The following is a 22,769-nucleotide window of genomic DNA, read 5'->3' on the forward strand; positions in this document are numbered from 1 at the left end:
TTGTCGGATATCGCGGCAGCATAGCTCTTCCAATCGATATTTCGTGTGAGGTCATACGAAATATTGATTGATTTCAATGGCCTTGAACCGTTATTGATTGAGACTACAATCGGCAGATGGTCGCTGCCGTGGGGATCAGGAATTACCTTCCACGTGCAATTTAACCGCAGCGATGTTGAGCAAAGGGACAAGTCTAAGGCGCTCGGGCGCGCTGGAGGAGCAGGAATCCGTGTCATTTCACCCGTGTTTAAAATTGTCAAATTGAAGTTATCGCAAAGATCCTGAATTAAGGAAGACCGGTTATCATCATAGAGGCAACCCCATGCTGTACCGTGAGAGTTAAAGTCTCCTAAAACTAGTCGCGGTGCTGGCAGGGATTCTAAGATGTCTTGTAGCCGTCGATGCCCAACCGCGGTGTTGGGGGGAATATATATGGAAGCTATGCAAAGGCTTTTGCCTTTGGTTGTTACTTGACAAGCGACAACTTCAATACCTGTTATCGAGGGAAGGTTAATTCTGTAGAAGGAATAGCACTTTTTGATCCCCAAAAGCACTCCTCCATAGGGGGTGTCTCGATCCAGGCGAATAATATTAAAGTCGTGGAAGTTGAGATCTACGTCGGAAGTTAACCAAGTTTCACATAATGCAAATGCATCGCAACTCAAACTATTTATTAAAATTTTGAAGGAATCGACTTTCGGGATGATACTTCTGCAATTCCACTGTAGAACAGTGATCAAATCCGTGACCTCGTTCGATGAGTTAGCCATCGAAGGATACAATCGCTGAGAGGAGGGGCCATTTAGCAGTCAACTGCTTCAAAAATGTTCTCACTGTAGGGAGAAAAGCTAACATAAGACTTTTAATAGGATCAGTAATATTGAAAGTTTCTATTATCCAGTCCACTATGTCCGAGAGTTTTATAATTCCAGTGCTGTGATTACTCTCGAACTGAAACAAAGGAACACTTGGGATTTTTGATGTTCCTGGAAGTGCTGGGAACTCCTTCTCTGAGCTTAATCCTCCGAGACCAGGAGCTAATTGCTTCGGTTTGGTTGCAACACTTCCAATAGATGTGACTTTCGGAGCCCCCTCAAGGGACACCTTCTGGCCTTTACAAGGAACTTTACGAGAGGAAATGTTCCTCCTCTTCCTATAAATTCTAGGCACCCTAGTAGATGTTCCCTCTTGTGGGTTACCAGCCTCGCACTCGTCAGGAGGCAAGTGAGTATAGATGTTTGCTGAGGATGGTGGCGTAGCATTCTTAACCATTTCTGCGAAAGAATGTTTGGATCGTCCCGCAAGGGAACGTTTCAGTTTATCCCCGCGTAGTTTGTACGCGGGACATGCCGAGATATCATGCAGACTCTCCGCACAGTAAGGACACTTTTCGGCTTGCTTACTGCACGAATCATCTAGATGATTCTCCCCGCATTTTCCACAGCGGGCCTTATTGCTACAATGGGTGGCTGTGTGACCCAGTTGTTTACACTTTGTGCAATTCATGACCCGCGGCACAAACAGACGCACAGGCAGACGAACCCTGTGCAAGAGGACGAAATTTGGCAAAGCGGTACCAGCGAAGGTCACCCGATAAGAGTTTGATTGGGGGTACGTTTTTGAACCATCCCCCGCAACTACTACTGAGTGCAAACGTTTGCACTCAAGTATTTTAACTGGCAGAAGTAAGCGGTCTCTGAATCGGCCAACCCCGTACTTCAGCAGATCCTCGCACGTCAAACTCTCATCGGTTACGACGCCTTCGGATTGTACTCTTACCGCCGGAATATACACGTTATAATCCCGCGTAAAGTGCTCACAGCAAGCAATATCGTTTGCCTGCTTTGAGTTGGCTAGCAACACCCTTATCTTGTCCGAGCGGACCTTTGAAATTTCGGTCACAGCCGAGAACCGTTCCGTCAGGTCTCTAGAAATCTGAAGAAGATTCAGTGATTTAGTCTTGGGCCGAAAGAAGACCACAAATGGACCAGTTGAGAGTTCTGGATAGCATTTGGGCCGGGGGGGAGCCTTACAAGTTGAACCCGATTCAACTTCCATTTGACCATCCGGAGAGGGAACCATAGAAAACGTCAACGCACGGGGTCAGCGCCCGCGCAGACGGAAGAAAGCAATAAATGTGTTACAAAAGACAAAAACCACTTAGCTTTAAACTGGTGTCCAACGACGAACCGATCCAGCTTATACAGCTGGCTATTGTTTAATCCTCACACGCGAACAAAAGACTGAGGACCGAACCGAACTGGCAAAATAACCTTGAATGCGGATTAAAACTATTCTTTATCGCCTCACACAGCACTACGGACTAGAAAAACAACCTCTGTCTCGATGGAGAGCTCGAAAACGAATGTATATATAAATTTATATTTAGTTGCGTTGCGTTGCGAAGCACGGTGCTATTCGTAGATTGCATACTAACGACTATCATGTTACCTATAGGTAGTTCAACTCATCTTGCTTGTGAGATAAATGATCGGGTATGGACATTATTTCTTTTGAGTTCAGTAATCCACTAGCATGAGAATCGTCATTACCGGGCATGACCATCTTCACCGATACTTAGGATAGGGTAGGAAAAGCTGATGTAATACCTACTTGCACGCTCATTCATAAAAACTCAAATTTGAGTGGCCAGCCACTCAATTTCATAGAAAGTGTGCGTAGTCGAAAAATGAATTTGCTTCGTTTACTCAGTTTTGAGTTTGGGGTGAAAATGTCATCTTTGAGTAGATTTTACTCAAAAAGCAAATGCAAAAAATAATCAATTCGTATTTTTAATATTGCAACAAAAAATCTCACCGGCACTTCAAATATCATTTACCTGAACCTCCAGGCGCTAACGATGCCTGGAAATATAATCCGAGAATGTTTCTCCTCCTATTTCATGTAAATCAACGCCTCGTTGTAATGGCAGAAACTACAAAAAACAGGAAAGGGTAATTGATTTGAATAGAAGCAAAACTCAGATAAACTTACGTTTAATTTTGTGAATGATCCGAATCAACTCTACAACTGCTATGTCCGCGACTTGGTCGTTTATCCAAGTTTTAATTAACGTCGAAGTTCATTAACTTTTTCTGGTCTATAAGTGCTTTTTTCACTCGAAATTTCGAAAATTGAATGGTTACTCACCAGTTGAGTTAATATTACTCAAATAAAAACTCATTTTTAACATATTGCTCCCATTTTTTAAATTGAGTGTTGTGTACTCAAATTTTGAGTAGTTTTGAATGAGCGTGTAGAGAAGGCCCCGGCTCAGCGACGTTTCCATAGGTATTACGGAGTTGGATTGAAGGACAGGTATAGGTCTGGGATTCGCCACAAGCAGGCAATGCGACCACGAAATGAATGTGTTTAAACGGTGGGATGGTTAGTCTCCGAGTACACGTATACTCAGAGCAAAGAGATATTTAGTTATGTTGTGAGAGTGGTTTACTTTTTCCCTAAACTACAGCAATTTTAACTTCACACTTGTGAGCTAACCTAGATAGTATCGTTTGAGAATTAAATAGTAGGAGCACAAGATAAGAGTATGTATGATTATATAATCAGTGTTCAAAAACACAACATTACATCTAAACTTCCATTTCTTATCTTATTTTCTACTACACTGGTTTGATCTTACTTGAGCACGCTGTCCGATGATTCGAAAAAAAATCTTTTTCTACAGTTCGTCCAACAAAGTCGTTCGTGGGCGACAAAGGATTAACTTCGACTACCACTACCTAGCTTCCCAGTCAAAAAGGGCAAGTTGCTGGCTAACGGGAGGCTATTTTCCAACTCGAATGCGCTAATTGCTCTTCAATTTGCCAGCAATTTGCTGGAAATTTGGGGGCTATTTCAAATGCCACATTTGGGCGATCTACCGCCGTCATTTTTTCGCCGCTCTACTCGCCCTTAAATCACCCCCAAATCGCCCAAGAACGCACCATTTAATCGCCCTTAACTGTCTAATATGTAAAATTACAAATAATACTTATTTTCGGATTCACTATCTACTCACATAACCTTAACAGTACACTAGGTAATCACCACCAAACTATAGAAAGAATCAATAGTGAAATTGGCATTGCACACCAAAACTTACCACAATCTGACTTTCATTGAGACTTTAGGTCAGAGATCTTGTTCCACTATACTCACACACGATTCCACAGTTTCCAACATTCATTGGCTAAATGAAGTGCACTAGACAAACAAAATACAAGCGAGAACACGTCAATTGTTTAAAAAACAATTTTAAGCTTAAAAAACAATTTTAATCTTAAGCCAAATATGTTAGAAAAACGCAAAAAAAAACAAACAAGTCCATTTCAGCCGCCAGAAAATTTGACTAAGTATTGAAATTGCCTTTAAATCGCATTCGCAAATTGCATTTGTTCCTAGAGGCAATTAGCACAGGCGAGTTGAGTCAAGCGTCAAACTGTTTAAATCGCCTGACCGTGTTCATCCGCATTTTTTTAGCTCTCTGGTTGCTAACAGTGCAATTCGTTCGCTGAACAGACTGGGCAAGATCCAGTCAAAAAAGGCGGACTAACATGGTCAGGCTCAAAGACGCTGAATCCCTCTGAATAAAGACTCGCCAACTCTATCTTATTATTTATCAGTAGGTGTCATTCCAATCGAGCACGAGACCTGTCAAAAGCCCTCAATCCGAAGAAAATCGCATCGAATCCTTCTGGAACGAGGGCCATTGACAGGTCTCGTGCTCGATTGGAATGACACTGACAGATAAATGGTAAACAAACAATTGACGTGTCGAGTCTTTATCCAGAGGGATTCAGTGTCGTTAGTCAGGCTATTTTGAACACTTCGACGTTTGACTCAACTCGCCTTTGCTAATTGTCCCTAGCAACAAATGCACTTGGTAGATGCGATTTAAAGACAACTTCAATACTTAGACAAATTTCTGGGGGCTGAAATGGATTTGGTTATTTTTCACGTGCTTCTAACATGGCGGTTCATGTTTGGCATAAGCTTAAAATTATTTTTTTAAACAATTCGCGTGTTCTTTTTTTATTTTGATTATAGAGGTTTTAACCTTAGGGTCGCCTCTTTTCGGGTTAGAGAAATCTCTTTTGGAAAAATCTCTAACCCTATGTCCGGGGTTGGGAATCGAACCTAGATGAGCTGCGTACAAGGCAATCGATTTACCAACTACGCTATGCCCGTCCCCATTCGCGTGTTCTCGCTTGTATTTTGTTTGTCTAGTGCACTTCAATTAGCCAACGAATGTGGGAGATTGTGGAATCTTGTGTAAGTATAGTAGAACAAGATCCCTGACCTAAAGTTTTAACGGACGTCAGATTGTGGTAAATTTTGGTGTGCAATACCAATTTCAACATTAATTCATCCTATAGTTTGGCGGTGATTTTTTTATAAATTTAATAAGAGCCAATTAAGGGTGATTAAATGGCGCGTTCCGTGGGCGATTTGTTGGCGATTTAAGGGTGGGCATCACGACAAACTAACCCGTTTCATCTAACTCACTCGCATTTTTTATTTTAGTTTTTTTTTATTTTTACGGGGACAAGGGAGGGGGAGAGTTCCGTCAAACTACGTAATTACCAGCGGGAGTATTTAGAGGTTTGCGACGAAATGCTACGATGCGGGAGGGGGGTGTTAAAAATCGCACAAAAACTGCGACGTCATTTATGGATGTAGTCTAATTTTATGGGTTGCTTCATGGGATTCAAACTTATATGCCCAAGTTGGTGGGGGTAGTTCCTAGGGTAATTTGGGGACCATACGGGGACCATCTTGAACAGATGCAATTGCGTTCTTTATGTCTTCTTCCCTTCGTTTTGGTGTTTTTCGTGCAAAATTACATACAATTTTTCTGTCAAAATAATTCAAATTTACATTATAGTAGTGACCAATCGTGCCCCCAAGCGTATGTTTCATGTTGATGTCCGTATTTGGCTCCATTATACTCTAAACAATATGAAATCATAAACATAAAGTTTGAAGGGAAAAGTGTATAGCCCTTTAATGTTTCTATCAACATATAAACACACGTATATTCCACCATCATCAATGTTCCCGCTTTTCACATATTTACGATTCTTGGCACATTCGCTCAACAGGTACAAATCGATAATGCGGTTAAATATCACCAGCATTCGGCTGGTGGACTTTGGCGAGTACCATTGTATTGCCAAGAACGAGCTTGGTATAATACAGGCGGAGTTTCATCTAATGGAACATTCGCCGTACATCATCCATCGACCGGGTGGGCTCGGCGAAACGCAAGAGTATGGCAAACCACCACCGAAGGTTGAGTCATACGAGGATATCTGCGGACCGCCGACCACGTGTCCAGAGTGTCCTGATCCGAGGTAGGTAACAAGATGTTGTTCATAGAGTGATTGAACATGTCAATCAGATCATTTTGACTGCAGTATTTTCAAAGGGCGTATGAGCATGCAATACTTTAAAAAATGTTTGTTCGGGAATCGATATGTATAAAGCGGAACTACCCGAGAATTAGGTTCACGGAATTAATCTTTCATTGTGATCAAAGCAGACAATAAAAATTAAATGAAAAGAAAATATTTTTTTTCTTGTCAGCAAAATTTAAAGAGAAAGGAAATGATGTAAATGTAATTGTATCATGGAGAAACTATTGATAAAACGTTTTTTTTCCAGCAGCTGGTGACATATTTTGAAAATTTATACTGCTTGGAAAAAATTTAATTTGCTTAACCAATTTAATTCAAAATATGTTTACGGGATATTTAATTATTTTTTCAAAAACTGCAAAACTGGTGATTTCTATCGGAATCTTGCTTATTCCGGCTTAACAAAGCTCTTATAGGATTTCGATATTATCAGTCAACCGAATAACCGGCCTGCCGACCGGTTTCATGAATTTAAAGTAATCTTTTCACGCTAGGCAAAGGGGGTTTTGAACTTTAGGGCGAGTTAGATATTCCCTCAGAATTAGTTTGCACTCAAAATGTTATTTGTAATTAAAGCGGTATACTTTTTTGAAATTATGTAGCAACTGTTTCATAGTATATATTTTCATCGTAGAGAAAGATTTATTGCCTGCAACTCATATTTTTGTTTACTAAAACATACGCCATTTTTAAAAAATACAATTAAGTCAAAATGTTTTGATTGATGTGGAAAATATGAAAAGTCTTAAATCGAACACAACCGTAAAGTTTGTTAGTTAATATAACTTAAATAATTATTTTTTCAGAAAATTTTATAATAATTTTTTCTTCTTTTTTCTTTATTTCTTTAACTAATATTTGCTATTTCATTGATTCTATGGCAAAAGGGACTTCAAGTGTAAAGACACAATCGTTTCGTTGTACGATCTGGTAGGAAACCTGGAAATCAAGCAAACTGGTAATCTTAGTTATCCTGGATTACCCAACAGAACGATAGGTTAGTTGCTGAAATCTAAAACAATATATGATACTATTAAGTGGGGGTGGGCGTAGCGTAGCTGGTAAATCGATTGCTTTGTACGCAGCGCACCTGGGTGCGAGTCCCGACCCCGCACATAGGGTTAGAAATTTTTCATAAGAGATTTTTCTAACCCGAAGATGCAAATGACCTTAAGGTTAAAACCTCTATAATCGAAATAAAAAAGAAAATGATACTATTAAGGATTGGCACGAAAATCGAAAACGAAAAAAGCAGTTCTTTTCCACACTGTGTGTTAAGTCTTTGTGAAAATCAATCAGCTAATGTAGAGTATTGTTGTAGTACTGCTGATTGATTTTCATGAAGATCTAACACACGGATGGAAAAACTGCTTTTTTTCGTTTTCGATGTTCGTACTATTCGTTCGTCCTCAACATATTAGAGTAGGAAGAAACTAAATTGTATTATATACACATTTATTTTCTATGTAAATAGTTTCTTTTTATAGATTTACCACTTTATTTAACATTTTAATTGGGAATTGGGAGGGACCATCAGGGCACCCGAAGGAAGTGGCATAGACAAGGAGAGTGGAAATGCTAACTCCTGGTTGATGACATGTCGCGGACAGAGGGAAGGCTCTTATCCCCATCTATTGGGGCTGTTCACCACTAAGACGGCTTTTATTCCCAAGTAACAATTTTGGTTATATTGAAGTTTTATAGCGTTTATTAAAACTAATATTTAAAACCTACCATGCTAACTTTATGGCCTTATGTACTTCCTGGAGGCTGCTATAAACCCATGTTATGACAAATTGGCCCAGTTTTATTGTAATCAGTAGAACTTGTTATGCAAACTATCATAGGAGTAATAGTTTTATTACAGTTCTATTCTACTCTTTAGATGTGATATTAAACCAACAGCATAAAACCTTCTCCTGACCTAGCAGTGTGGAAAACCACTATATGAGCGCTATTTAACCATCATAAAACTGTAAAGTCTTCCTGAAGAAGTCCATAAAACTTCGTATGCTATCCATGTTAGAACATTCAGTTTTAAACTGAATTTTTACACTGATTAGATGTATTCAATAAAATTTTATCGTGGTTTTATCCCTTAACATCGCATGATGCCAATTGAAACAACACTTAACCAAGTTTTAGTAAAAAATGTTAAATGTTTTGATAAAAAGTGCAGATTCTTTCAAAAAAAATGTCTCAAAACGTTTGATTCCACCCTTAATACGAACAAGAAGGCGTATATTTGAGAAATTTTACTTCGCAATTTGCTATTTTTGCTTCAAGGCGACATTTTTTTTAATAAAACTTGGTATACTTGAATAATTCTTTCATAAGACAATTCCTCCTAAAACGGTCATAACTGAGCAATTCATATAGTAAGCGTGTTTATCATGGCACTTCTGCATCTATGTTGAGAGTTACAAGTTTTATGCTGGACTAAATCACAGCTTGCTGGTTTTGAATATTTTGACAGTGACTTTGTCCAAGATGGTAAATGGAAGGTGGGGGTTTTTACTATGTAACGGTGCGGTTGTTAAGTTTGAGTAGCGCAATAGATTAAAATACACACACTGAATACTCGCCATCTCTATAGTGTGTTCACCATTTACTGTCAGTGTCATTCCAATCGAGCGCGAGATTTGTCAATAGTCCTCGTTCGGTAAAAATTCGCAGATATTTTCTTTAAATTATGTTCCGAAATCTAGGGAAAGATCTTGAGATGCATTTTTAAAAATCAACGAAATTAAACATTTAGTTTCCATCGAAATAGGAATACAAAGCCCTGCCACAAACTAATTCTACTCCAACAAAGTTTCGAACGAAGTACATCAGCGTAAGACGCTTGTTGAACAAATGTTTCGGCAAAAGAGTGAAAGTTGATGCAATAATGGAAATGAAATGCGTTTTTCAAATTGGATTCAAATTTGTTATGCATTTCTAGAGTGATCTGACCCTAGACCGAAATGCATTTGTATGAGCTTATTGTTTATAGTACTAAAACGCAGTTGGGCTTCCTTTTTTGTAATATAATGTGAGAAGTGGTTCTTAAAATTGTTGCAACGGCTGTTTTTGTCGGCAAAGTCAATTTTTGTAAACAGTCAAAAAACAAATCATTGCAACCCTCTTGTGATTGACAACTGCAACAGCACGCACAAAAAAGCTCTCACCTGTATTTACCATCTTGATAATCATCCTGGAAAAACGAGAAAAACAAACCAATCCTCCTGTCAGCGGTTGTTCAGAAATTCTTATTAACCTGCAAAGACGAAATAATCCTGACTTGGTTCGTCTTCTGCTTTGGGTCAAAAGAAATTGAGGAAGAATTCCATTTCCAAATGGAATTTTCGAAGTAACTTAGTTGCACTACAGTTACTATATTACATGCAAGTAAACAATAAGATTCGAGCTTCTGATGACAATTTTATAACTCCTTAGTATAGCTCATGCCTTTCATAAGAGTAATTATTTTAAAGAGGTTTTAATATAGACATTAGGGTGGGACAAAAATTAGATTCCAGCTCCGAGCAACTTTTTAGGTACCCTTTTTCGTCCTAGAACAACTGTGGAAATTCTTAGCTCGATCGGTGAAACTATATTTTTGCGCCCACTGTTTAAAGTTTACATGGGATTTTGTATGGGAAAATGAACTTTTACAAAATAATTTCTCCAGGAGTCGCCCATTACTTCTTAAAAATAAATCGTTACGTGACTTTTATAGGAAATTTAACAAAGAAACAAAGTCTCGAAAACCACGAAACGATCTGACGCTTGAGAAAAAAGTTATTAAGCAGAAACCGATTGATGCTTTGAAGATTGATAAAATATTCATTTTTTCTAGCACCACTGCTGTTGGTTGTCCAATTATACGCAATTTTGTTTTAATCCTCTCTTAATGTGTCTAAATCGTTTATCTATAGTATTTGGCCACTTCGAAAGGTTTTGAGGGATAAATTGAGGCTTCTTTTGTACATAATAAGAAAAAGTTAAAAATTTTGTATATAATTAGATCGACAAAAGCAGTGATGCTATGAAAAGTGAAATTTTCATCAATCTTAAGGGCATCAATCGGTTTTTGCTTAATAACTTTTTCCACAAGTATCAGATCGTTTTGCAGTCTTCTAGACTTTGTTTCCTTGACAAATTTCCTATAAAAATCAGACATCTACTTATTTTTAGGAGATAACGGGCGACTCTTGGAAGAATTAATTTGCAAAAGACAATTTCTTCATTCGAAATCCCATGTAAACTTTAAACAGTGGGCGCAGAAATATAGTTTCACCGATAGAGCTAAAAATTTGCAGAGTAGTTCTGGGAGCTAAATGGAACCCAAAAAGTTACTCGGAGCCAAATTTTATTTTTTTCATATAACCATGTCCCACTCTAATAGACATTCCAAAACCTGAATACGTGCAATAATCTCCGATACAACTGTCTTATAACTTAATTTCTTGTTGTATGTTAGTTTTATTCCAGTTTTAACAAAGTATATAGAACCGTTTCACAACCACTATATAAACTTGTAACCTAAAGCTTTATCGTGGAAGTCATAACATAGTTTTATAGTGAAATTTAGGAACAAATGAAATGACAGCTGCATAAAACCATAATAAAATCACCGGTTTCAAGGATTCCTTCATAAAACCAGGATAAAACCATGATAAATCCCCGAGGCATTTTAATTGTTACTTGGGTTATGATTGGCTCTCATGATCTCGCCTCTGGAAGAAGACTCTTAACCTTCCTGTGGCACGTGTCGACGACCTTGTTGGTCGGCCAATTTACTCCCTTTTGGCCCTTCATACACTGCCCATAATCGCAAGTCGGTCCAATGTTCTATGGGATTCCCTATCTACATGGGACTGACCTGCGATTATGGGCAGTACAGTCGTTAGTTGAAAGAGACCAGTGAATAATGATTGATCAAGTCTTATTGGGAGGCCAGTCCATTGCATGAACGGTGGTTCTGCTGCAATAGATGGCAGTATCATATCATTATCATCAAGAAGAAACTAAATTGTATTAGTTATGCTTAGAGTTCCTTTCTTAATACCTCACATCCACTTTTTCTGCAGAAGTTTTCATCCATCTTAGGGCGAGGTATACTTTTGATTCACAGTAAAATGTAGCCTTTTCGTTATTTTTATTGTGAATAAGTAAAGTTTCAAAGTGCATCAAAGAAGTACCCGATAGAATATGCATTTTTATAAAGAAGTGAGAATAGTGAAAATAGACGGAGCTATAGCCGTTACCACAAAACGTGTTTATATTTATAGCATTGGAGGTCAGCACGATATCTCCACAACCAACGCTTCGATAGGTCTGATTTTTTATAAGTTCTTTCTTGCAATAAAAACTACTTCGCGAGCCAAAAGATTTACTCCGCTATTTTTTGTCTTTCAATTTCAATTTCTATTTTCAATCTGTTGTTTACGCCAACGTTACAGCAATGTTCTAGTGTAGGATGACTTCATCTTACTTGGCGGAAGGCGTAAACGACTGTTGTCAAAATAGAGGTTCTTAGCATATGATGAACAGAACGATGTTGATTGCTATTATGGCACGTTAAAAGCTGGATATACTTTTAAAAATCACGAAAAGACACTGAATGTTAAACAAAATGTTCAAATGTATATAACCTTTTAAATACTAATTGCTTACCATCCCAAGTAGAGATAGAGACAAACCTGTTCACCGTAGTTTTAGTTAAATCAGCATGGATAGTAAAATTATCATCCTTTTCCAAGTTATACACATCGATCTCATAAGATCCAAAAAAAATATAAAGCAAAATTGGATAATTTCTCCATTACTATTCACTAACGTCATGCTTTATGGTTTACAGATTGCGTATTGTATGCCGTAGGAAAGCCAGTGTATCATAAGTACACCGACCAAAACTACGGTGCATGGTTGAAAGACGCTGCATCAAGGAACGATGCAATTGAAAAAAAGATTTGGGCTACACGGGAGAACGACACGAGTCGTTTATTTGAATTCGCCAACAAGACCACTTATCGAAACAATGTAGCCACTAAGACGTACAGATTGGATAAACCATTTCGGGTGAGATTTGCCTTTTATTTTGCCATACTCTTTTGTGAACACTTTCTATTAATTATTGTACGAAAGCAACAATCTCAAACCATTCATCTATCGCCCCTTCTTGTCGTAATTAAAACAGGGAAATGCTCACGTAGTATACAACGGATCATTCTACTACAATGAGAGGAACTCACCACGAATCATAAAATATGACCTCAACTCTGAACGGCAAATAGGTAAGATAATATTGTGCAGGTGTAATGTTGCATTGCTTCTCAAATATATTGAATTCAGGAAATATATTTGTCACATTTTACATAGATTCTTAACCTGCTTTAGGTGTTAACTTTTTGTAACGAATAAGGTGTTAGCGGGTCATATTGACCCGGATTTCTAACTCAATTTTAAGACACATTTTCAGCCCAATCTATATGAACTTATACCCAAATGGTTTGTTAGAGTTTCAATTTTCAATTTCTGGTAAATATTACCGCTTTTGACCTTGTTGGCCAATGGAAATCGGTGCCGAATGGGGCATGTTTGGCATACAAAGATGCAAAACTGTCGTCATAAATCACAGATTTATTGACAGAATACTAATAATAAAACCAAACAAAACAAAAATAAGAGTGTATACATCAAATATGTACATGATACGACAGATCTTGGATGTTCCGGATTATGATTCCGGTGCCTATTCCGACGGTATGATAGTAGGGTGATGAGCCTATTTGCGCCATGTTTCTATTATCACCCTACCCATTTGAAGCTGTTGGTAAGAGCAGTGTCTGCCATCTTTGTTCAACGCATTGAGTCAAATGGTAGCGCAACAATAGGGGCACTCGATTCGAGTTTTCATTGTGCTCAAACACGAGAGTTTTTCTGTTTTCAACGCATTTATGTTATTATATTGGTTCTTAACAACGAAGCAAAGCGGTTGATGTAAATTTTTACGCATTCCATTGAGTGTAAGGCAAGAAATTACCGAATTAGTGAGGCACCTTGCTTAGTATGGTGAAAATAGGCTCATCACCCTATGTCGCATAATACTGAACAAGCGACAATGTGTTCATTCAATGAAACTGATCCCAAAAAATTGTAATATGTTTGAAAGCTTATATAAAGTATTATCTAAAATGATTTTGACACTGTGACTCTACTATTGACCCTGGATTATTCGTGAAAATCATACGGAAGATCCGGAACCTCCATATAACTGCTCAAACGAGGTGACAAAAGATGAAAAGTCAAGAAATTTCAAACTTCTAGGTGGAAATATTAATTAACCCCGCACCTAAAGAAGGTTAATGTCTGACGTTACAACGCTATGTCAATGAAGTTCACAGCCAAATCTCAGCAAGGGCATCTGAAGTTGTACTGACACTAGGAATCCATCCTGGTAGAGGTTCGACCTTATGGCACCTTTATTAGGTGGTGAAACTGTGGGTAGGACGGACAAGGATGAGGGATAAGATAGACGCATTATGGTTATTTTAGGCTTATAACTATTAAAATGCAAAAGAATTGGATGTGTACCCGATCAGGGGTTGCAAAAAATTAATACTGAGGATCGTTTTCAGTATTCGATCAGCTCCAAAAGCGGATGTAATCAAATGAATCCTTCAACCTTAAAATGAAACAATCATAGAGGGATAGAATCGCTTACGCATCGCTTGTCATGCCATCAGCAGATGCGTTGTAAATTTATGGCTGTGATAGAAAGATGAGCGATGCTATAATATACTATTTTTGTGCATCTGATATTGTAGTTCTGATTCTCATAATAATGCAATTTAAATGTAGCATGAGATGTACAATGGCTGACGAAAAGACGACAACAATAAATGTTTGCGGCCATTTTGAAATTCGAGATGGTACTTCCAGTTATCCAAAATCGTCCACAAGTCCATCAAAATGGGTATTTTCGGAACGGGGTTGACAAGTACACGACAGAAATCGTATTTCAATTGGTCTTCGCTCTTCAGCTTCGGTTCGGCGATGACTCCATCGATTGCCACTGCTTTAGGAGGTACTTATACCCTAAATTGCTTCGTAAAACGTTCGCAGCTAGAAATCTCGTTTGCCTGGTCCAGGTAATTCACTATAACACTATCGTATTAGCGTTATCTGAACTACAGCTGGCTAGTGAGCCGTCAGCACCCGTGAAATCGCTAAAATATCGCTAAAATAAAGCGATATCGAGTTGGGTGGGATGTAGACCAACGAGGGGCCATTCGACCTGGGTGGATATTTTTTAATGTCAGGAGTATTATTTAATATTATTTTCATCTGACCGACATGGTGTCCATAAAACAGAAACAGAATGAGGAAAATTCCATTGTTTGTGTTAAAAACACCCTCCAAATGCGCGTAAAAACTCATAATCTTTTCGCATATGCATATAAGACAATATTTCACATTACATGGAATTACATTACATTGGGTTGAGCTTAGTTATACATATAACAAATCACTATTACCTACTTCAAATCTTATGCACTAAGCTAATTGTTTAAGCCTATTTCTAAAACATCACAGGATACAGAGAAGTCAAAAATTTGTACACATTATTGAAAACAGTACACATTGCCCTAATAAGTTCGTTTTATCCATATTCAGTACTTTGATAGTCAAGTCTTAAAGAATCCCACGATCTTAAACTTATAGGGGTACATTTACATCAATCAGCGATAGTATGCAAGGGGCATCAATTTCACCAGTTAGAACTTTTCCTACAAAACGGCTCTGAATAATGTCAAGCACACGACATCGGTCAATGTAAGGTGGTAACTCTATCGGGTTGCGCTATGGCAGAGATCTAATAGCATATCGTTTTTTTAATCAAGATACTCGCATGCGAGTACCAGACAACAGCCGAAGCTTCCAGGACGAAGCGAGAAATTCAGTGATCTCAGGCCCTTTGGGTCAGTAAGCTCTTTGGCTATTCTAATTTTAAAACCTAGGTTCCTGTTGGCTTTTACAATGATGTAGGAATAATTATCTCTACTCAACAGTTTGGAATCCAGCTGTACACCAAGGTCCCTGACAACTGACACTCTTTCAAGTGATTTCTCCGAGTTAATATAGCACCATAAAATTGGGTTTTTTTCTGCGTGTAAAAGATACTACTGAGTATTTGGATATACCGAGAGTCAACCGATTTTGAGCACACCAGTTACAAAATTAATTAAGTGGACCCTGTAGTTTAATGCAGTCTAATTCAGATCGCACAATGAGAAACAGTTTAAGGTCATCTGAATAAATAAGTTTGCATCCAGGCGGAAGGGCATTACAAACGTCATTGAAAAACGAGGAGAACAGTAAGGGTCCGAGATTGCTACCTTGGGGCACACCTGATAAATTTATGAAGTTATGTGATTCGATATATCTAAGTTCAACAGATAGGAAACGGCCAACAAGATATGATTTGAGCCACCAAACCGCTCTATCTTTGCCTGTAGAAGGGTGTGATCGACGCGTTTGACTGATCGACTTGTAACCCCAGAACTGGATCTGATCCGGAAAAATCAAAGAGCAACTAATGCGGAGACTAAACCTTTTGGAAATTTATGAAAATCCTCATTGACATTGTAATAATTCCGATGTCACATTTAGTTACTAATATTTTTTTAAATACTATCATCAAATGATGTAGGTTCGAGAATGACCAACAAATCACGATACTCTTTGTTAAAGCACTACGTTACTTCCAACGTTCTTAACCTCTTCAACTTTAAATCACTCGTGAAATGCGATATAATTGAATGATGAATCAACACGTCTAATGATAAACAAATTTAATTGGACGTGGTAAGATTGTTACCTGAGCACACACGCAGTTAAATAAATCATATTAATTTACCAACTTACTGGAGCTATACATTTACTCGAAAATTGTTTGCCATAAATACAAATAAATTACGCTCTAAAAGCACGCTCGATGCTTTATTCCATGAATTTACGCTTTCCTATTTCCTACTTCACTCTATTATACAGCGGTCAAGGAGATCGAAGGTGTTACCACGAATGGCTCCAATTACCTATACACGACCGAGTTCAACTACATGGACTTCAACGTAGACGATAACGGCCTGTGGGTTATCTACAGTACGCTGGAATCTAACAACACCATCGTCGCCAAGGTAATACCATTCCAATTCGGTTACGACCTCGTATCCGTCTGGCGCGAATATTACATTTTTGACTGGTTCTGGAGATAATACACACCGAGAAAATTTTCCAGACTGGATAATACTTAAAATTTTGATAAAATTCCCTAAAAAAGAGTTTGAATATATGCTAAAGTTTTTTTTATGCGGGCCACCTGAAAGATTGCGTTACATAGACAACCCACATAAAATGCACACATGAACACGAACCGCATAAAAAATTTGTATTCTTGCTGAGGATGCAAAACGCAAACTTCGAAAATCCGCACGGAAAAACGCATTTATAACTGCATAAAAAAGACTTCAGTGTATCTCGGTGTGCTGACCACAATGCATTCACTTCCGGCTGGATGAACTGCATAATTGGATAACGTTCATTTAGTGATAGCAGGCGTTTCTGTGGCACTTTTCTTACAGCTCAACGAATACAACCTGGATATACAGTACAGTTGGAATATTAGTGTGAACCATCACAAAGTGGGCGAAATGTTTATCGTGTGTGGTGTCCTCTATGCCATCGACTCTGTAACAGAGCGCAACACAAAGATTAGACTGGCACTGGATTTATATCACAGCAAGCTACTCGATGTCAGCTTAACGTTCACCAATCCGTTCCGGAAAACCACCACGGTGGGGTATAATCCTAAAAATAGGGTAAGTATACATCAACACATCATACATAAACATATTATAGTAATCCGTGAATAACTAATGGATGCGCTGGAATTAATATAGCAACAGGTAGATTGCATTTCAATACCATTGGAAGCTAGATCAAGAGCAACTACACACACTGATTTTAATGTTGTTGCTTTCACTTGAGAACGAGCTGTTTAAATCATGTTCAACCATCGATATTTATCTTATAGCGTTCTCGTTTTGATATTAGTACCACACCGGCATAATGTGAGAATGATTTTTAGCATACTGCAAAACCATATTTTTGATTGCAGCTTGTTACTTCGGCTTGGCATGAAACGATGAGATTTCAATTTCAAACATATAACAATACAATAGTGAACATCTTTTTCAAATCCCCCGTTCATTACGTACCTTCGGTGCGACAAAACAAAGCCGTACAATTGTACTGCTTCGAATGTTGGCTGGTTCCAGTCGTAAATCAAGATGAAATTCAGTTGTTCCATCAAATAGTTCCCTTCATGAGAACCAGCAACCAGCATTTTACACAAATGAGTTAAACGAGTTTTTGATAAATGGCAAACAGTTCTACTGACTAACAAATGAATACGACAAAGTTTCTCCTTTCAAGCCCAACTATAAATCGGTCTATTCCACCTCAACCATGCATGCAACAATTCACCTTTCTACCAGACCTATTGCCATAGTTCCGCCTCATCTTCGCAGTGCACTACGATGGAACCATCACCCTCAACGTGTACAATACCCACTCGGAGTTATGTTCGGGTCCTGTTTACAAATCAATTATGCAAATGAATCAGATTATCACTGACCTAACTTGCACGTATTCTTTAGTCAAAATAACCGGAGGCGGCCTATCTGTAGCCCAAAGCGGCACTTTTGGGCGTGAGCATAAACCAAAAAAAATATTTATCGGTACAGTGAATAAATTTACGGTAAAACTTAGTTTAGATGGATTAAAATCGATTGCTTAGTAATATTTTTGTTATCCATTTTTGAAATTAGATTATTTCCTCGATCACTGCTATGTTTGTAAGCGGTAGCTCGTAAAGGGTTAAGAGAGCCATTGATAATAATGAGTAATGGTATCTGAAAGCAGGAATGGGTTTACGAAACTAATAATTTATCCAATTTCCCAATGATAGCTTCGCTTTGATATTATATGATGATAAAGATTTATAGATTACAGTGTGCCTCTATGAAGGTTGTTTTTCATCGAAAACATTTTTAGTCGTATTCTGCCAAGGAGTTTATCTTAAAAATTGTACGGAATGTAAATCTACAGGTATAATATATTTGATACACAGTGAATACCCCATTTTTCCAGTCCACAATTTTGTCTACCCTCGTTTTAGGTCAGCTTTTTGATCCGATTTTGTAAGCCTCACACGAAAATCTGTTTGATGGGCTCTAGCAGACGAACCAAGTAAAATCCGAGTAACTTCTTTCTTGAGTATATTTTGCTTATCTTAAATCTTAAATATTCAGAAAGGGTTCTATGTTGTTAGTAGATTTGTACTATCGTGAAGGCCACAAGCGTCTCATTGACAAAGTGTTTCATCGCATGAGCATTTTTATATCACGCATTTTGTCGCACTTTGCCACTGCGACCACTATTCAGGTTTGCTATATTTGCTTTACATGTTACAAACTGCCTAAATCCAATGTAGTTTGAAGGGAGCGGTTTGTTTGTCCACATGTGTCATCCCAATGTAGTCCGTTTGGGGTATGTATACCATACCTTGCGAGGCATCATAAGATTCTTTCCGAAGTATCGCTTCCTTCAAAGAAATAATTGGGATTTTCGATTGATTGATACCGGTGTAGTGGATTGCACTGGTTTTGCGCTTTTTAGCAGAAGTGTCAATGGAACATACCCAGTTTTCTGCACTTCTGCTAGAAAGTGCGAAAACGGTGCAGTTTCAGTGTACTCCAGTACACCGGTGTCAATCAATCGATAACCCCAAATGTTGCACAATAACAGATAATATGGTCCTCTTGGTTCATAGTTACCGAATCGGAAAATGTCATCTAGGATTTTGCCATTTTTTTCAGGTGATATTTGGCAGGACAATGTTCTGTAAATAAACCTGCGATTGTACGTAAGTCTTTTGCATTTTAGATCCATTATTTTTTGCTCTCGTTGTATCTGGGTGTATGAATTTCTTAGTTTGTCGAGCGCCTACTACGTTACGTCAGTCGTTTAATAGTTAGTCTCTTGTCCAAGGTGAAAGTTCCAGTTTGATGGTCCGGTAGATATACCTAGAAATGGTTTCGGTCCAACAAACATGTTTGATGAGCCACGTCGTTGCCGTTTCCGAGTGGCCAGTTGTTATAAAGAAGTGACGCACACCCGAACAAGTTTGGACTTACATTTTAATGACTCGCATGCTAGCGTGTGTAAACTTTCGCGAGTTTGAAGACGTTTATATAAGCGTGTAGCCATATTTGCATATTCGCAAGGGCTTTCACATGTTTGCGCAGGCCGTCATACTGATGTTTAATTTTGAGAGTACGGTTCAGACGAAATAAGAAAGTGAGTCCCATCGCATTGAAAACTCTAAATATGATGCCCTGAGACTTGTTGTCAAGTCTATGCAAGTTATGTATTGTAGAGTGGGAACTCTCGGACTACTACGATTCACGATCGTGTGAGAGCGATAACGTTTATAAATTCATACCTTTTTATAATCGTGGGCGTTCGCGGCCGGTTTGATATTATAGCGACAGGCGAAAGCAACTATTGGAGATCAATATGACGACCTACAACTATGTCGAATAGAATAAGAACGACTATTTTCCAATTTGACGCATTGGTATGCGCTAAATTTATTCATAGTGATGTGACCCTTGATTTTGGGACTTTTCGCATTAGAAGGACAATCGCCAGGTGGGTGCTAAAGTTTTCAGAGCTAAGGCTTTAGAAAGTCACCTCTATCCAATTCCATCCTATGATAATTATAATACTTAATAGGTTTACCTAGGCAAACAAAATCTATTTGCATAACAACACATCACTGATCGTGACATCATTAAAATCAAATTATAAAACGCCTTTATGAATAATGACAAAATCGAAATTCGACTACACGATCTGGTGCTTTGTACTTATGATATGACCTTTAAAAGAATCATGCAACCTCAGAGCATAAAAAAGAGAAGAACAAGAACGCTCTTTGCGCTTTTCATGCGAACCACCGCTCTTCTCTTTTATAATATACATCTTCACTCAGATGTTTGTTGCTCCCATGTGTGCATTCTACTCCATGGCTCCACACACAAAAGAGTAGAAATAAGGAGGTTCTTTCTCGTGCATATTGGTTCACCGCACACCGCACAAAACATGTTAAAACTGTTCTTCTGATCAAACTTTATCTGAACTTTAATTGGATTCGTATTTCTCTCTGTTCGCCAATGAGGAGATGCTGAATACAGTGGCTCTTCAAGCTGACTCTTTGTGAGAAATTAGGCATCTCTTAGAGAACAGATCTTTCAATTCTTCGTCTTCAAGTTTTTCCTTTGTGCGGTAGGTCTACACATTGTAGTGTTTTTGTATGGCTCTATTTTTATTCGTTGTTTTTTTTTCGTTCTTTGTGCACAATGCGTGACCAAATAACAAGCCTGGTCGTAATACAGAAAAGTGGAACCAGTTACATAGGATACATGAAAAAAACATATTCCCAGATTACCTGGTAAGAAAGCGGTGTCTCTACCGAATCCAACAATACACAATATAAGCCACTACCATTCCACAGACAACACTTTGCCCGTATCAATGACAAATTCCTATCTGTCCATTCAATGTCAAAATGTGTACCTAATATAAACCGTGGACAGTAGTCGCTATTTATGTCTGATGTCCAGATAATAATGGCAACTGCAATACCAACTGTGCTCAATATCTCCAAATCAAAAGCCAGCGTCATCAGTTAGAATGCAAATACCAAAGAAGACGGAATCACATTCGTGGTCTGTAGTGAACAGAAGTATCACGATCACTTGAGAAAAATTACTTACCCCAAAGAGGCAGCAGGACAGGAAGCAAATATTCTCTCGCTGCAAAAAAGAATTTTCACGCGTCGTAGTAAGTTGCGTGCGCTTTCCCTTCTTCTATGCTTGTTTCTCGACGATCAGTCGGGTCCACATAAAATGTGCGATATTTTTGTCTACACTGATGAGATAAATTCGAAAACCAAAATCAATCATTTTTGCATTTTGCTATTATTTCGTCGATTTGTATAGTGATTTTTTTTGTAAATTTTCAGAATGGGGAACATCTTCTATATTCCAGGATTCATATTTAAGAATTTTGCAACCGTTTCCAACCTTTGGTCCCTGCTATCGGATCTTAGTTAAAATTGATATAATTTAAAAATATTCTAAGCCAAAAAAATTTACACAAAATTAAACATCTACAATTTTCCTTCCAGGAACTGTACACGTGGGACCGAGGTAACCAGTTGACCTATCCTATCCGGTATCACGTTGCTGACTACAACACAACAGCCAGTGAAAAGTCAGATGATGCCCTAAATCCGCAGATGCAGACCGGATACGATATATTTCACGATCATGATAACGGTTACGATGGTGCTAATTAGAAACCATAGGATACTGTGAAGAAAAGAACCACAAATATGTGCAGAGGAAACTTTGAATGGATATTTTTCACAATCAAGTAGGTAGCTTTTTTGATTGCTGATTAATAGTGTTTGGAATTGTAATCAATCTGTCTTGTGAAATGTGTATCTCAACGGAAGAATTGAGTATAAAATGCATGAATATTTTATAATAATATATAGGAATAAATAAGATATTTTGCAGAATAAACATTGACGGTAGTATTTGTATTTAATTTATGCAGTGTTTCGCGAATGATTCAACGTTTAATTTTCAGACAACTCGGGGGATTGTCTTTCATTTGATATATTTAGTCAATAAATTTTCAGAAACTAGCGAAACATAAATATTTATTATTGGAAAATGCAATTAAATCTGTTTAAAAGCAATGCGGTTGGGATATATTCTTTGCTTTAGATATCATCTTAATGGTAATAAAGAGATGATTAAGTGAAAGTGATCTTTTATGATAATCTTATTGAAGAGTGTTGATTTAATGTAACCTCTATTTCTCACACCATATTCAAACGGTTCAAACACTGCATGAAGATTAATGACCCGATAAAGTATAGTACTAATATATTCCGAAAATAATCTTTTTTTTATTATAGAAATTTTAACCTTAAGGTCATTCGCCTCTTTACAGGTTAGAGAAATCTCTTTTAGAAAAATCTCTAAACTCTATGTGCGGTGTTGGGAATCGAACCCAGGTGAGCTGCGTACAAGGCAATCGATTTACCAACTACGCTATGCCCGTCCCCAAAAGAATCTTTATTAGATGCACGCAAGAGTATTTTAACCAAATACACACATAAGAAACTAGTTTGTCCAATAATTGGTCTTCACTTGCAACAAA

At 37.9% G+C, this 22,769-nt stretch overlaps 1 protein-coding gene across 3 annotated transcripts in view; it reads left to right on the top strand.

Annotated features, from left to right (window-relative positions):
• LOC131693231 (uncharacterized) overlaps positions 1 to 22,129 on the top strand; it is a 93,797-nt gene extending 71,668 nt beyond the window's left edge. For all 3 annotated transcript variants that reach the window (XM_058980886.1, XM_058980887.1, XM_058980888.1), the window contains exons 12-18: positions 6,105 to 6,356; positions 7,307 to 7,416; positions 12,265 to 12,485; positions 12,604 to 12,700; positions 16,461 to 16,606; positions 17,051 to 17,287; positions 21,724 to 22,129. In XM_058980886.1, the coding sequence (XP_058836869.1) occupies positions 6,105 to 6,356; positions 7,307 to 7,416; positions 12,265 to 12,485; positions 12,604 to 12,700; positions 16,461 to 16,606; positions 17,051 to 17,287; positions 21,724 to 21,894 (1,234 nt within the window). In that variant the 3' untranslated portion in view covers positions 21,895 to 22,129. The remainder of the gene's footprint in view (positions 1 to 6,104; positions 6,357 to 7,306; positions 7,417 to 12,264; positions 12,486 to 12,603; positions 12,701 to 16,460; positions 16,607 to 17,050; positions 17,288 to 21,723) is intronic.
• The last annotated feature ends 640 nt before the right edge of the window (positions 22,130 to 22,769 follow it).

This window comes from Topomyia yanbarensis, chromosome 3, assembly GCF_030247195.1.
Source record: "Topomyia yanbarensis strain Yona2022 chromosome 3, ASM3024719v1, whole genome shotgun sequence".
Taxonomy (NCBI): domain Eukaryota; kingdom Metazoa; phylum Arthropoda; class Insecta; order Diptera; family Culicidae; genus Topomyia; species Topomyia yanbarensis.